This window comes from Leptodactylus fuscus, chromosome 3, assembly GCF_031893055.1.
Source record: "Leptodactylus fuscus isolate aLepFus1 chromosome 3, aLepFus1.hap2, whole genome shotgun sequence".
In the NCBI taxonomy this organism is placed as follows: Eukaryota; Metazoa; Chordata; class Amphibia; order Anura; family Leptodactylidae; genus Leptodactylus; species Leptodactylus fuscus.
This window is the reverse complement of record NC_134267.1, coordinates 129,508,636-129,526,105: the sequence shown is the minus strand read 5'-3', so window position 1 is coordinate 129,526,105 and position 17,470 is coordinate 129,508,636. Positions and strand designations below refer to the sequence as shown.

The window sequence follows — 17,470 nt, the reverse complement described above, 5'->3', positions numbered from 1 at the left end:
CATATGTAGGAGAAGACTTTGGTTTTGTTGTGGGTTATGGGGACAGGAGGATGCTTAACGTTTAGATCCGAGCCCATTGGATTTTAGTTAAAACAATGGAATGGAAAAATGTATCCTACTTTTGTTATATGCTTATTCACTTCACTAGTGTTAACAACTGTCAAAGGCTTATTTTTATTTTTGTATGTATTTCATGTAGATATTTTTGCATGTCAAATGTAAAATTAATGTTTGTTAAATCTGATCTTATGTCAGTCAATTGGAAATCCAATTTGATGCTTATGTAATACAAGCCATTGCAGTTTTATCCTATTAAACTATACTGCCTTCCAACTTAATCCTGTCTTATGGATACAAAAGTGTTAAGTATTGAGAAGTCTAATCCACCAAGCTATTAATAAAAGCAAAAACTTATTTTAGGGAGCCTTCACACAGAGTTTACACTCCACTCATTCTGAACGTAAAATCATTCAGAGCGATCGGTGTAAAAAACAGATCCCATTGACTTCAATGGGTGGCGGCATACGCGCGTATCACATTGAAAGCAATAGGTAAAAAAAGCCTCCCATTGATTTCAATGGGTAGCGCGTGTATACCGCCACCCATTGAAGTCAATGGGATTTGTTTTTTACGCCGCTCACTCTGGACGAGTTTACGTTCAGAATGAGCGGAGCATAAACTCTGTGTGAAGGCTCCCTTTACGTTCAAAATGAGCGGAGCGTAAACTCCATGTGAAGGCTCCCTTAAAGTAAAAAATTTTCATGCTTTAACTTTTTTATTGCTAGGCTCAAGGTCTAATACTAGGCAAAGCCGATCTACAACATTAACAGTGCCGGAACAACAAAGAGTGACCCATCATCGTTCTCGTTCCGTATCTCCTCACCGTGTTGATGAACAGGGCAGGACCCGCTCACGCTTACCAAATGTGCCATTACAGAGGTATGTTGTGTCATGTGACCATTTACACTGTACACTATACCCTCACTTAACTACCCCAACTACTTAATTTAACATTTAACTGTAATATATAGTATGGAGTACTTCTCTGAGGAAATAAAAGGTTACCACCCACTTGGATAATTACAGCTAGTTCATACATAACCTTTAATGGGCCATATCTTTTGAACAAGTGGATTTAAAATAAATAAACGCCAAATTGTTCAGCTGCAATGAAATTTAACAAGAGAATGGCTGGCCAATAGGAATTTTTTTTATTGGCTCTTAATAGTGTAGAAAAAAATGTAAAAATAATACTAACTTCACAAATTCCCTCACACGGACTCCCAAGTTGACAGGTGGTCTCTGCTTTCTGGTCCCTTTAAACACCCGGGAATTGCCTCTGGCTGTGGCAGTCATTCTCTGTTTGTCATGAGTGACCAGGAAGTAGAGACCAGCAGGAAACAGTGTCAGAATGGGAATAGCAGGGAACCTGTAAAATGAGTATGTTTTTAATGTACTGTAATTAAGGCTTAATTCATCTCTGTTCGTGGGGAATTAATAGGAACATGTGTGTTATTATCAACACTTTCTCTGACTACAGTCCAGATTGGTACATTCCCCAATAGCCTCGGTTGCAATATAAATGTACCAATTCATTAGCAGCAAAGACAGATCTTGAAATAGTAAGAAACTAAATAAACCACATACTGTACGTTTTCATCATGTAATTTCTAATTTATTTCCTTTTTTTACAGAAATCTCATTCATGCATTCCTGTTCCCACTTTGAATTTTTAAAAAAATCTTATTATGCAATATCTTATTATTTAATTATTTCACTATTAATGTTACTATGTTACTGTGTCACTATAATAGGTATTATTATTATTATTGTTATTATTATTATTATTATTATTATTATTATGTCCCTTGTCTAGGAGCCTAGATGAAATTCATCAAATGAGACGATCACGCTCTCCAACAAGACACCATGATGCCTCCCGCAGTCCAGTTATTCATAGGTCCAGGGACTCGGACAGTCAGTATTTGTCTGATCAAGAAAAGTAAGTACATAAAACTACAGGGTGATATTAGTTATGATTCTTTCTAATGAGAGACTTTTTATTATATACTAGCCATACTCTGTAGTAATGGGGCTGCCTGGCCTTGGTCAGAACACTGCTTGGAGAATTTTCATTTTGACATTAATTTGTTTTCTTTTAGACAGAAAGATTGTTTCCTCTGCCAGTCTTTTGTAGCCATCAACAGGTTTTCTTCCAGGATTGCCCTTTATTTAGCTCTATCCATCTTTCCATCAGCTCTGACCAGCTTCCCAGACCCTGCTGACAAAAAGCCTCCCCACAGCATGATGCTGCCACCACTATGTTTCACAGTGGGAATGGTGTGTTCAGGATGATGAGCAGTGTTACTTTTCCACCACACATAGCGCTTTGCATTTAAGCCAAAAAGTTCAACTTTGGTCTCATCTAACCAGAGCACCTTCTTCCATGTTTGCCTGTGTTCCCTGTATAACTTGTGGAAAACTGCAAACAATCAGATTTGTGGAGTGCATGACTTATAGTTTTTCTATGGACAGAGTCTTCCACCTGAGCTGTGGATTTCCGCAGCTCCTCCAGAGTGACCATGGGCCTCTTGGTTGCTTCTCTGACCAGTGCTTTCCTTGCTTGATCTGTTAGTTTAGGTGGAAAGCCATGTCTCGGTAGGTTTTCAGTTGTAGAATACTTTATCCATTTTTATAATCATTCCGTGTCAAGTGAACCAATGATTTTTCCCTCTATATTTTTAATTCTTTTGAGATTTTGTTATTTGGTAATAGTGTGTCAGAGAATGCAAAATGTGAAGAAAAAAAAATTCTAAAATTTTTTTGGGATTTTTAATTGATTTTCAAAGTTCAGAAAAAGTGCGAATTTCTGTGTTGCCTGCCTTTACATTTCTCCTCATAACTTAGGCTAGAAAAAAGATAGAGAAACAAAATAAACGCCATTCTACTCAGAACTATACAGGCTTTCACCAAATATGTCACAAGAGTATCTTTGTTAATATTTTACCCATGTGAACGCAAACGCAAAATTTTAAAACGCATTTCCGAAAAAAACGTTTTATTTAAAAATTTCAAAAAAATGCACATGGGCCTGCTATGCCCTTAGCCACATCTGTACCAAAATTCAAGTTGGGATCGCGATGGGATAATATTTTAAAATATAACTATTACAGCGTCATTCCGAAAATCTTGAATTCAGATCTGTCCTTCTGATCTGAAGGAGAGTTTGTTAAAACATCAGTTACAGGAAGCAGAACCCATCCAAGGGACTCAGCAATACCACACTTTCATTCCATATAGTGAAACAGAAATAAAAACAAGGATTTTTTCATTCAGCAATGACAGTGAAGTCCATGAAGTGGTAGAAGGCGGCACAAGATTGGCAATGGATGACATAACTGGTTATGTGACCTGTGAATATGATCGGCGCTGGTGGCTGGCTACTGTACTCTCCAAAGATTGTGAAAAGGAAGACATAAAATTGACTTTTTTGCATCCTTCTGGTCCAGCACCATCATTTGTGTATCCAAGAAAACCAGACATTTTACAAGTCAACAAAAATCAGATATTAACTCAGGTGGAGCCTAACACCATGACAGGCCGTACATACTCTTTGACACAAAAGGAAATGGCCATTGCTAGTAAGCGCTTATGGACAAGATTACATTTCACTCACTAGAAAGGACAAATTGATGATAAAAGGCCAGTAGTTTAAAAATGTCCTATTAATTGTTTGATTAGTTCATATTTTATAGAATGAGGATTTATCTACTGGACTATTTTTCTTAATAAATTACATGTTTAGTGATATAATAAAAAACAATTGTTACATGTAGAAATAGGTGTTATAAATATTGGTTCTTGTACTCTTGTTAACATATAATTAGGATGAGACTATTTAGAAAATCGCACTTGAGGATATGAGCAGCTTTTTTCTTTCGGTTTGTTCAATGCATTCAGGTTGAAAATGCTGAACAAGTCGTGTTCTGATGATGACGCTAGGTTCACACCTGCGTTCAGGGTCTCCGTTCTGTGCTTTCCGTCAAATAAATAGAAAATTGTGCCTGTCAACATTTAAACCAACTTCTTTCATCCCTTATTTATGTCCATCTTCGATTTTTTTAAATTCTGTATTAAACCTGTAAATAAATGTATTAAAATTACGCTATGCTTTATCTTTTCAGCGAACTCCTTATGTTGCCCAGAGCAAAACGTGGCCGAAGTGCTGAGTGCCTACATACTATAAGGTACCAAACTCTTATTTATAATGTCTTAAATTATGTGAATTGCACTGTTGAATTAGAAAATATAAGAGTTTTTCTTTTGTATGGATAAGCAACCAATAAGAAAGCAATTCCAATTTCCATTCAAATGTGATATTGGATAATGGTACCTGAATGTAATAAAGTCTGCATTAGTACAGAAACTTAAAAAAAAATATTGTTACTAAAAACTGTGAGTCCTTGGAATTAAAGGGGTATTGCAGAATTGCAGAACTTTTACTAACTAACCTTAGGATCTGCAATCCACCAATCGGCAGATCCATTGTATTCAGCAAATGCTGGCACCTCTTCACTATATAGCAAAACCCGACATGTAGGTTTTTTCTGTCCACTTCAAAAGTCGGACATCTTTGGGGCCACACGGTGGCTCAGTGGTTAGCACTGCAGCCTTGCAGCGCTGGAGTCCTGGTGTTCAAATCCCGCCATGGGCAAAAAACCATCTGCAAGGAGTTTGTATGTTCTCCCTGTGTTTGCATGGATTTCCATCCCATATTCCAAAAAAAGACATACTGATAGGGAAAAATGTACATTGTGAGCTCTATGTGGGCTCACAATCTACATAAAAAAAAAAAAAAAAAAAAAAAAAGTCGGACATCTTTGGGAACGGACAGTTAAGGACAGACACGGACTGTAAAAGAACGCACCCGATCTCCATTTAAATGAATGCAAAATGTCACGGACACAGCTAGTGTCTGATGCTAATGTCCACACAAGATTTTGAACGGACATTAGCAGCGGACACTAGCTGTCAGACACCGACGGTAGTGTGAACGCTCCCTTAAAACATGACCACCCAAAATTGAATTCAAAAGTACTTTTCTAGAAGAATATTCCTCTCAAAGAAAATGGTTAATATGGAAAATCCTATCACAGAAAATGTGGTCTGGGTAAAGGGGTGGTCAGTAATGGCAATGGCAATAATTATAAAGTGTCACTTACTTTTTAAAAATAAATCTGTTATTATTTCGGAAAAGAAAAAAGATAGGTGAGTATCTATCAAGGGACGCTTAAAAATAAATCTTTATTGGATAATTAAAGATAAAATCGTGTAAACACCAAAACACAGACTATGATAGTCTAAACAATCGCTAGAGATAGTAAACCACTCATCACTAGCAAAAAGTCTAAGGATGGAGGGTCCTTATTATGTTACAATTCCCTCACTATCACTTAGATTGACGGCCATACATCAGTGCCGCGGGGGGAGCGGGAGGGTGTGCAGCACTAGTTTGAAACAATATCTAAGACTAGGTCAGACACCTTTGCCGTTTTTGACAGTCTATGCCTCTGAAGATATGTTCGGTCATAGCTATAGAGACCGGAACATTGAAACGCGTCAGGCAAAAAATAGCTAAAAATAGCAAAAAAATATATTAAACAACTTTGTTGACAGGCAATGAATATACAACTTTGTTGATTATAGGCAAAGATTCTGTGTTTATATAATTGGCCAGTATTTGTTGATTGGTCTTAAGGTAGATTCAGACCATAAAGATATAGGGGTGATCAGTGGCAATATATTTGCTAGGGAACTATTAGCCATAATTTTATTCTTGGCGTTCTATCCCTGTATCATATGCTTCTGATAGGTATCCTTTATTTTTGGATCTGGCCAATTATTATCTAAGTGATAGTGAGGGAATTGTAACATAATAAGGACCCTCCATCCTTAGACTTTTTGCTAGTGATGAGTGGTTTACTATCTCTAGCGATTGTTTAGACTATCATAGTCTGTGTTTTGGTGTTTACACGATTTTATCTTTAATTATCCAATAAAGTTTTATTTTTAAGCGTCCCTTGATAGATACTCACCTATCTTTTTTCTTTTTTGTATTAATTTTGGGCACGTTCATTTTTCATCAATTTATTTGGTTCTCTTTTTGTTATTATTTCGGGGAGCGTGTGGTGAACATACACTTTATTAATCTATCAAACTTCCTTTTAATAAAAAACAGGCCGCCTGACACAATAATGAATATGAAAAAAAAAATGGGAGTTACACTTTCAAATCATTGGCATCCAGCAAATGGAGCTAATATAGACATGAAAAATGAAAATGATTTCCAACCTTTACCGTTTACTCAAATGATAGCAGTTAAAGCAGGTTTTCACCAATATAAGTGAAGAGATGGATATGCTATAACTTACCGACAGATGATGGTCCATTCACTATGACTCCATCAGTCATAAGAACAAATACGCTCCGCTATTAAAGAGCACTAACTCTTTTGTTCTATTGATGTCTGTAATTCTGAGTAGATGGGACCCCCAGTGATTATTTAGCACGTTATAACATATCCCAGTAATATGCTAAAATGTATATTAGCAAAAAAATATGAAACATGCATTAGATTTGTGGATAAATCTAAGACCAACTCAATTATAGTTTGAATTTCATAACTGTCCAGTCTATTTTTTTTTTTTTATAGTTTTATATAAGATGACACCAGTAAAAAGGTGTCACATAGCTAATAAAATATATTATCACTGTCTTTCTTCTGATAGTACATCCTTATACATTTAGAAAGCTGTAAATCTCTTGAATCTTAGTTCTTACATGCAGATATGGGTGGCTCTATCTTTGCAGAGTTACTTACGTTTTGTTGTCTAAGGGTGCATTCAGACTACGTAACGCCGGGCGTGTATGAGAGCCGTACACGCCGGCATTACGGCAGACTGCCGAACACTTCCCATTCACTTCAATGGGAGTGCTCGTAACAGCGGCGTTTACTAGCGCTCCCATTGAAGTGAATGGGAAGTGTTCGGCAGTCTGCCGTAATGCCGGCGTGTACGGCTCTCATACACGCCCGGCGTTACGTAGTCTGAATGCACCCTTAGAGCTGAAAGACTCTATATTGGTGATAAGCTCTCACCAATAAAAGATGTCATTCACCTATGTATACATTTGTAAATACTTTGCTTTAGCATGATATATCTCAAAAAGGCAGTAAAAGTAGAATCAGATCACTACTAGAGCTGGGCAGTCAATTGAAAAATAATCAAAATTGATTGTCGGATCAATTAATGGTTGGAAACTGCCATTGGCTGAAGGATATGTCAGGCTTACTGATCTGTCACTAACTTAAACCAAAATTCATTGGCATGTCATGGCTTGTAAAAAAGTAAGTGTCCTGAAATAATCGTTAATTAATTGTTATTGAGGTAAAATGTTCAGTTAATTGTAATTTTGATTTGGTTTATAATTGCCCAGCCCTACTAGTAAGAAAGTACAGTCTTAAAAAGTGCAAGTCTGTCCTCAGGTTAAGAGATGTTTTTTTGTAAAAACCACTTCAGACAAGGCCAGACGGTTTTCCCATCCCTTAAAGGAGAACGGGCCGCAAAAAATGGGTCACTTTTTTTACTGCGCGTTTTTTTGTAAAAAAAACGCAACACGCTTCCCATTCACCTCTATTGCTTTCTTCAGGCGGAAAACGCCTGAAGAGAGGTCATGTCTCTTCTTTTTTCACCTAGCGTAAAAAAACGGTAGCAAAAAAAAAAAGCTAGTAGTCTACATAGACCACTATTGTAAAGGGGCAGATTTTGAAGCGAAATTCGCTGTCAAAATCAGCCTCTTTGCCCCCGTGTGAACTAGCCCTAAGAGGTATGCATTTTTTATCCGTTGCGGTGTGTATGCCAGTTGTGTGATGATAGGTATACCTCCATCTGAGGTTGCAGCGACACTTCTGAGTTGTTATACAGAGTCTAAGCTGCCCATTTTGTTGTTTTTCCCTGAAGCTTCTGTAGAGTTGGACGCAGGGGAGAGAGGTATAAAATAAAGCAGGCTAGCAGCTCTGTACTCTGTGTTGTGCCCAGTCAAGGGTGTTGTAGGTCAGCTACTATTCCCTTGAGTCAGAACTAAGCTGCAGTGACTCAGAGGACGGACTACGCTCTATTTCCAATGTATCAGTGGCTGAGAACTGCTGATCACTCAGGGTGCTGGAATGGACCATCTCCAATCTGATATCGATAAGGTGAAAAACTTTTTGAATTTTTGGTAATATACATAAATATATTATCATTGGTATAGACCATTAATATGTGGGAGGTGGGGATTATTGAGCATCAGGAGTCTCACTGATGAGTTAAATTGAGCTGAGCTTCAGAACCAGGCACAGATGAAAACGGCCTTTTGATGTCCTGATGAACATGCCACTTTCTATTAGGATACACATAGGGATATATGATAGAGTTTTGGGATGCCATCAAAGAGAAAATGTGTATAAAACTTCACCTTTATTCAAAATAAAAATATAATAAGACAACACACACATATGAACCTAAATACAACCAAGTGAGTCATATAACCTCATATATCAGTGTATATCAATTTATGATACAGATTCAAACTAACTGTGTATAATATTCTATAAACACAGTGAGGTTATACAGTATCTGGGCACCACCCCTAGCCCCAGAGATAGAGCGGTTTCCGGACTATGTAGCACAGCTACCTATAGTGGTTTAACAATAATGAGTCAGGTGGGAGTACTCGTAATGCCCCATTGGATATTCTTGGATCATAAAACAGTTATTCTTGCTAAAAGTATGTTGAAAGCAACCAAACGCTAGATACATGTATAAAGCGTGTGTTGCTCTCAGCGAAATATATTATGGGCAATGTATAACCAAGATCCTTTTGCTGTGTTCAAAAATAAATGAGGTAACAGTACATAATATATTGATATACACTGATATAATGGCACTCCTCACTTTCTATGCCTTGCCCTGTGCCCAAACAGCAGTTTTCAAAATTCATGTTAATAAATTCTGTAGGGTGAAAATGCTCACTATACCCCTTGATAAATTCATTGAGTGTTGCCTTTGCTCAGTGCAGATTTCCACTGTTCTGGTATTTTTGGGTCTTTGCAAATGCATCATAATACCAGAAAATGATTTTAGCAAAATCTGCCTTCAAAGGCCTAGTGACGCTCCTTTCATTTGGTGCCCTGCTTTGTGTCAAACAACACTTTACATCTACATATTGGGGTATTTTCGTGCTTGGGCAACAATACATAACAAATTGTCAGATGCATTTTTCATTTAAACTCTTGCATTTTGGTTAACAAACTTCCCAAATGCTGTATTAAATTTGGGGTGATTTATGAGGAGTTGCTGATGTATAGGCCTTTAAAAAACTGAAGTGACTCCCAAAAAAATGGGCTTTGGAAATGTTCTTGTAAATATGGAAATTACCTTTACACTTCTAAGTCTCTAAGGGAGCGTTCACACTACCGTCAGTGTCCGACAGGTAGTGTCTGCTCCTAGTGTCTGTTCAAAATCTCGCACGGACATTAGGAGCGGGCACTAGCTGTGTCCATGACACTTGTCATTCACTTAAATGGCGATCGGGTGCGTTCTTTTGCACTCCATGCTCTTCCTTCACTGTCCGCATGTAAAGATGTCCGACTTTTCAAGCGGACAGAAAAACCTGACATGTCGGGTTTTTCTGTCCGCTTGAAAAGTTGGACATCTTTACATGCGGACAGTGAAGGAAGGGCACGGAGTGCAAAAGAACGCACCCGATCGCCATTTAAGTGAATGACAAGTGTCACGGACACAGCTAGTGTCCGCTCCTAATGTCCGTGCGAGATTTTGAGCGGACACTACCTGTCGGACACTGACGGTAGTGTGAACACCCCCTAAACATCCAGACAACATGAAGCAGGTAGATAATATATTTTAACTATTAGATAATATATTTAACTAATTTGGGTGGGATGACTATCTGTTTGAAAAGCATAGCATTTCACATTTTCTAAATTGTAAGTTTTTCAAAATTTTCACCAAATATACTATTTTTCATAAACAAATGAAAAAAAATCCATGAGGTTTAACCTCAAGATTACTTGGATAAGTTAAAATTTTCTAAAGTTATGACAAGTTAAAGTGACATATGTCATTTCAATTTTTTTTGGGAAATGACTAGTGCAGTTGAATATAAGAAAGTTAAGGAAAGTTCTCCTATCTCCTGTATGGCAAACTGCTCATTTCACTGTAAATTTGTTTGCTGTGACTCAGTCACAGAAAATGTCTTCACTGTTTAACTCATATACACAAAAGACCAATCCGGATAAATCCGGCAAAAAGGGAACTGCGCTCTTCTAATTGGAATCCTTTTTGCCGGATTTATCCGGATTGGTCTTTTTTGTATACGATTATACACCCATGTGGTGTTAGGAACATGCTGCCTCAATCCGAAGATTAACCCTTCGGTCTTCTTGTACTGTGACTTCGGAGTTGTGACTTGGGGTCACAAAAATATTACACTACGGTCTGCTCGGTGTCCATATTCCCTTTTGTTTTTGACACTGTTTAACTCAGTCACAGATGAGATTACATTGTGGACTATGGAAAGTAGAGGAGGGACAGAAGATGAGGCCAATGAGGCATAAGCTAGCAGAGAGAACAACGTGCAAGAGGACATACTAAGATTTCTTTCTTTTATAATACTTCTTATAACAGTTTTTCAGCAGGTCTTAGCAGGAGTGAGTTGTGGAGATCTGAATAAAGCTCTGATAGGAGAGATCTTTCTATAATCTGCTCCAGGTCTGTCTCACATCTCTTCCTTCTCCACATTCTTACTCCATAGAATTATATGTATTGCAGCCTGTGGTCAGTGAAGATGGATTTTCTGTCACTGAACTAAACAGTTTGCTAGGCAGGAGAGTAGCTGATAACAATAGATAAGGGCATTTTCTGCTCTTAAGATATCCTACAAAGTTTCTTATATTTACCTGAGCTGTTCATTTACAAAAAGATTTGAAACAGTTTTTAGTCCATATCCTTAAGGGGTTAAAGCATCTTGTTCATTCTGATAAGTGGAGGATACAAAGATTGGACCACCATATATTACACATTGATGGTTTATCAATGTATGTGTTAGGAAAATTGCTAGGACAGTAATTCCCCAGTAGCTACTGGAAACCCTGGGAAAGGGGCACAAGAGACAGTGAGCCCTAAGCTGAAACCCCCTACTGTCCCTTCCTGCTTGCCTGGTCCTATCCTACGTAATAGGTGGCAACTGGGCGACGGGCCCTTCCTATATACGTGAAACACAAAATGCAGACAAGACAAACAACAACAAAGGGAGGTCAGCAATGCAATGCAGTTGCAATGCAAGTCGAAGTCCAAAAGAATAGTCAATAGGGAAAGCCAAGGTCAGGATTAAGAATACAAGTAACTAAACAGCAAGAGAAAGGCCAGAAATCACGAGGCAATAGTAAGCAACAATGTGAATGCGAACCAAGAATAAATAGGGTGGGAGAACCCACCCTGGAGTTGATAGGTGGACAGGCTGTCAATCACACGGCAAGACTAGAATTAACCACTTCATGAACAGAGGCAAACAAGGGCAGAAGACGGGTGTGGTGGAAATTTAATTACAGAACTAGAGCCGTGTTCACACAGTGCAAGCAGAGGGTGGCGCAGTAACCCGAACAGGCAGAGACATTAAAGTATGATACTGGAAAACCACTCTTCTCCTTTCTAATAATAAGTAAATTAGTTTTACTACATCCTAAATTGTTTCCAGTACAGGTCATAATTCTGCTATTTGAGACTTATACGTTGTTTATAAGTACACAACCATTTATCATTGTGCAATACACTACATGCAATTAATTTACATAGACATGAGGCATATATACAAGTCAAATTCCTCTGAGAATATCATACATGAAAATTTCTATTTTTTGTAATAAGCAGACCAATTATATTCAGTAAACTGTTGTAATGTTTTCTCATTTTACTGTATATGCTAGTTATTCTGCAATATTCCGTTTCTGTGATCCAGCTATGTAGTACCTGTTGTGCTTTCATACAGTACAATAAAATTCTTTTCTTGAAAATTGGGACATAAAATGTAACTGACACAGTAGGGGAAAATGTCTAAATGAGAAAACTGCCTTAGTTGTTCATAGTAACCAATCACATCGCAGCTGTCATTTCTCCTAGTACTCTTGAAAAATGAAAGCTACACCGTGGTTGGTTGATATGGGGAACATCAATCGCTTTACATTACATAGTTTCGTAAATATGCCACAATATATGTATAAACTCTTTCGCTCTAGAGTTAAAAAATTGTAAAGAATAAAAAGAAAAACTGGATGATTGTGTCATTAACTTGTACATATTACATTATCATTAAGACAGAATATTCAATGGCATCTACATGTATTGTGTAAAATACAATTCAGTGGTAGAATTCAATCTAAATACATAATTGCAGCACAAAGCTTAACATCCACTGTGCATACGCTCCATGTAGTCAGCACCCAGCAGAGAAACACAGAAATGGCTGTACAACTATTATATTTCTGACTACATATCCTGTTTTGCTGAAGTACTATTGCATTCTTTCTTTGTGTCCTCCTGTGTTTTTCAAAACACAAGAAATACTGTTAGGCACAGTAAAACTTTGCCACCCAAGATGCCTTTGCTAGAATTTGGTTCTAATTGGAGACTGTACAGGTAAGAATTTTGTTGTGGAGTTAACAGTTATGTTGTCCGTGTTTCGGTCACTATGTTTTTCTAAGAAAAACAAATTTTGTTGACATTTCTTTGTATAAGGACGACTATCGTGTGTTATCTTTTTTTTTTTAGTATGCCGTGTCCTTGTAGTGTTACATGCTATCTATTGTCTGCTATGTACTGTATGAACCTCTGGTTTTGTATTCTTGTATGCTAGAACATGGCTCTTGAACTATTAAAAAATTAAATAGGCATATTACTATATAATCCCAATTGGTCTATGAAGACGGTGACATTTTACCTGTGAGATCTGCTCATTTCTGCTCAGTGGTCAGTTGAGCTGTATTGTTGATAGATTGATAGGTTGAAGAGCTCTGTTCTGGTTAATGTAATGTTGGTGTCTAAGGAAAGGTTCAAGTTCCTTCTGCTTAAGTAAACAGTAATTGTAAGTGAATGGTGATACATGGTGATATGTGATATGTAAACATATGGTGGGCCATGTCAAAAGATCTGGATGCATTGAATATATTTATTGGTAAGAACATTTCTAACAGATTCAGTGGAATCACTACCAGAAATCAATGAATCTATTGGCTCCCCCTTTATTTTTAGATGATTTATTGATTTTGGTATCATGTTTTTCATTTGCAACAACAATCATTACCAGCTAATGGAATTATATATAGTATCAAAGCACCCATGTAGACTCAGATATATATATATATATATATATATATATATATATATATATATATATATATATATATATATATATATATATATATATATATATATATATATAGATACTTTACATAAATGGGTGACACTCACTAGATTCTGTATGCACCTAAAACATACCTCCAGTTATAAACATCTTTGCATAAATGAAAAGTAAGGGTGAATATTAGAAACTTTGTAATATATTTTATTAAAGAAATATGGTTTCCTCTCCACTTTTCAGGCAGAGTTACTTTCTAAGTCAATGGGGAGGGGGGGGGGGGACGCTGCTAGAGAAGACTGCTACTTTGTGAGTGAGGGATATCTCTTATGACACTGCCATATTTTCTAGGTAAGACATTACACTGCCCAAAAGGAGGCAATAAATCAATGAACCATCTGTCAGCAGCCTCCCTCTCCCTTTTCCATAGCCTTCTGTGTTTAATGAGAATATGGAGACAAATTATATGTCAACAGTCTGATTGAAGATAAGAAAGAGGAAATCAGTCTAGTAAATGAAAAGCAAAACAGGTGCACTATTCATGTATGAAAAGGTGTTTATAACTGTAGGTATGCTTTGAAGGTTCTGACCGCAATTGAACACCAAAGTACTGTTTGTACGTAGAAATAATTTATAAACAGTACTGTAAGTAGCTGTATTAATTCATTGTATTACGTACTTTGTGCTAATCCAGTTACAAACTGAATTATGCATATTGCTATATTCTCACTCTACAAGCATGTTGTGAGCTCAGTTGAACTTCAGTAAGGCAGCGCAATATTTCATTTTTCTTATATCACATTACAATTTAGTACCTGATATAAAAACTAGACTTTCAATATAACTCTGCAGGCATTATGTAAAGCCAATCAGTAAGGAGTCATTGGAGATTATGCAATGTATTGAATTTACAAAGTTATTCAGCTTTTCATGTATAGTTCTATATCCGAACTGTAAAATTATATTCACAGGTGAACATATAATTTGGGATTTCCATAGTCACATACAATAATCTGGGACAAAGGTGGAATCTGAGCTATCCTGCAATTCTAATCATTTTGTTCAACACTAGATTCTACAAGTACATGGAATGAGAAGGACATTCAGACCCCAGAACATGCATATTTTTCTGTTTATTGTTTTCTCTCATGACATGCCATGTATTTTTTTCCAGCCTAAGTCAGATCATGTGATTTATTTTTTTCCTTTCCCACCTATTAGTTTGTCATAATTCAGTTCGATTAGAAAAGAGGCTGAAGCTAGTGATAGGTTCTGCCGGACTATTACTTAGCCGTCTAAAGTACCAGTATAAATGTCTGGACTGTATCTGTATCTCAAGTTAGGCTCCATTCTCACGGAGTAACGCTCTGCTCGTTCTGACACGTAAACACGTGTCAGAGTGAGGGCTCATTCACATCTGTGCCCGGCCTCCATTCTGCAGGTTTCCGTTTCCTGCACAAAACAGAGGCAGGAGACGGAAACCTGCAGGACTCTTTCTCACCCATTCATTTGAATGGGTGAGAAAGCTGTCCAGCCGTGAGCGTTTTATTCTCTCCGCCGCGATACCAGATTTTTAAATCCGGACACAGAGTCGGACATGCAGCATAAAACGCTCACCGCCGCTCACGGCCGGATTGGGTCTGTTGTTTCCGTCTTCTTGCATGCAGAAAACGGAAACCACAGAACGGAGTGCCGAACGCAGGTGTGAACCTAGCGTGAGGCGCTTCAAAACAGATCCCATTGACTTCAATGGGTGCTGGCTTACGTGCGCTACCCATTTAACTCAATGGGAGGCTTTTATACCTACTGCTTTTAATGTGATGCACGCGTATCACATTGAAAGCAATAGGTAAAAAAGCCTCCCATTGAGTTCAATAGGTAGCGCGCGTTAGCCGGCACCCACTGAAGTCAATGGGATCTGTTTTAAAGCGCCTCACTCTGACACGTGTTTATGTGTCAGAATGAGAAGTGCGTTACTCCGTGGGAACAGAGCCTTTAGGTGGCCATAGACATAGATGAATGGTTGGCCAAACCTGCTAGTTATGTTGGTATAGGCCAAACATCTAATGTGTATAGAGGCCTCTTCCAGGGCAGCAGTAAGTAAAAGACATCACACTCAAATTGGTGACAAATTTGCATTAATGTGTTTCATTCGCAACACGTGACAATAGACAATTTAGCATACTTTTGAGTAACGTAACAGTTTGCATCATAAGACTTTCTTCAGACTCACCAATCTGGTTCAGGAAAAAAAGAAGTAGATAGCCTCCAGTGTGCAGAAAAACATGGTAATGTGGAAGGCATGGTAATAAAGCGGTATTACTGCATTTACCTGTGCACTGGCGACTATCTACTTCTTTTTCCCTGATCCACACTGGAGAGTCTGAGGAAGGACACATGACCGAAATATATACGTTACTCAAAATCATTACATTGGTGGTTTTCATGTGTGGCAAATATACACATTATTGAAATTTTCTCATCGATCTGAATGTGAAGTCCTTTACTTATTGAATATAATGGTTTGGAACCCTGCTTCTATACTTGTGACTAATTGGAGTGCAGCCTACACTACCTTTCATTGGAACTTCTCTGGACAACAGATATTAAATGAAATTGTCTCTTTTGGATTTGACTATGCAAGATCTTTTGTTTAAAAATGCAATAAGCAACCCCCAAAGGCAGCATTTTTTCTCTATTGAGAACACATGCACCTTCAGCCAGGTGAGGAGGTGAAAGGAGTAGCTATTGACTAAATGAGCGTTCAGCTGACAGCTATCTAAAGTGTATGGCAAGTGGACAGCTCTCAGTACACTTCAGACTGTTGTCAGCTGAACACTCATTCTACCAAGAACAGTTGCTGGTCACCCGGTGCAGATGTATTCTGAAAAGGGAGACAAGAGAAAGCTACTGCTGGACACCTCTAGTGGCGGCTTACCTCCTGTAAGAAAACAAGGCTTAGGTATGTTTAAATCCAGCATCCTTCTTTTCCTGACAACCCCCATGTGGATGGGTGTTTCTGCCAAGACACTTCCTTCTACAGTTTATTGGCCGATCCAGCAGAAACTAGGTTTGGCTGATAGTAATCTTGTGCATTCTGTATGGCCACCTTTGGTCACTGATAGATTCATCTGCTGCTCTACCAATTGACCACAATGTGGGTGTTGTACTGTCACCACCCTGGCCTCTTTGTAATATATTAAACCTTAAATATGGATATTATAGCTACATAGTAGGAATAGAGGGAAATATAGACAGATACTACCCAGAACCTGTTTCTGCTCTGTAAGACAAGATCTGAGAGATTGCCATAGGCTACAAGAAAACAGTTTATACTGTTCTGAAAGTTGGAAAAGTATGAAAAGATTTAAGGTAAATGCTAACTCCATAGAGTCTCTCTCTGTAAACACATTCTCAAGTAGTTTACCGTTCCCCAGACAAGTATAGAGCCCAGGTGAGTTCTGCGCCTGCAGTTTATTGGCTTCATAACTTAGCGTGTTTATACTGAGAAGGGCACATTCATATCCCTGCAAGCATTAACTGTCATGATGATTTTACATCTTATGCTAAGAAAACATTACTTTTTATGATTTTATCTCTAACATTGTATTCCTTTCTTTGTTTTCTTTTCTATTCTTCTTTCTCTTCTACCATTGGATGCAATGCACTGGCACTAGTGAACTACAGCCCTCCCTTGACAGGGCTCGAAGTGCTAGTACCAACTGCTTGAGACCAGATACTAGTTTGCATTCACCAGAACGAGAAAGGTATAAAACAGACTTTTTCATTCTTATCATGTGTTTTAGTGATTTCATTTTTCTTTTTTTCACGTCATTTGATATTTTATACCACCAGTATATTTGTGTCTTATTAGTGTGTAGTGCATAATAATTCTCTTGTACCATTTCTTATACTCCAAAAGGCCCTGTCAATATTGTGATGTGTGTTAGTAAAAGTCATAATTGCCCGGGTTAAGTAATGACAACTTCATTGGTGGATT

General features: G+C 37.7%; 1 protein-coding gene across 12 annotated transcripts in view; it reads left to right on the top strand.

Moving 5' to 3' along the window:
* Nucleotides 1-17,470, top strand: part of RIMS1 (regulating synaptic membrane exocytosis 1) — a 340,018-nt gene that overhangs the window by 187,221 nt on the left and 135,327 nt on the right. For 6 of the 12 annotated variants that reach the window (XM_075268331.1, XM_075268330.1, XM_075268323.1 and 3 more), the window contains 5 exons: nt 786-939; nt 1,877-2,002; nt 4,185-4,247; nt 12,675-12,752; nt 17,148-17,237. In XM_075268331.1, coding sequence (XP_075124432.1) covers nt 786-939; nt 1,877-2,002; nt 4,185-4,247; nt 12,675-12,752; nt 17,148-17,237 — 511 coding nt within the window. The remainder of the gene's footprint in view (nt 1-785; nt 940-1,876; nt 2,003-4,184; nt 4,248-12,674; nt 12,753-17,147; nt 17,238-17,470) is intronic. The other 6 variants (XM_075268332.1, XM_075268328.1, XM_075268326.1 and 3 more) reach the window with 2 other exon arrangements.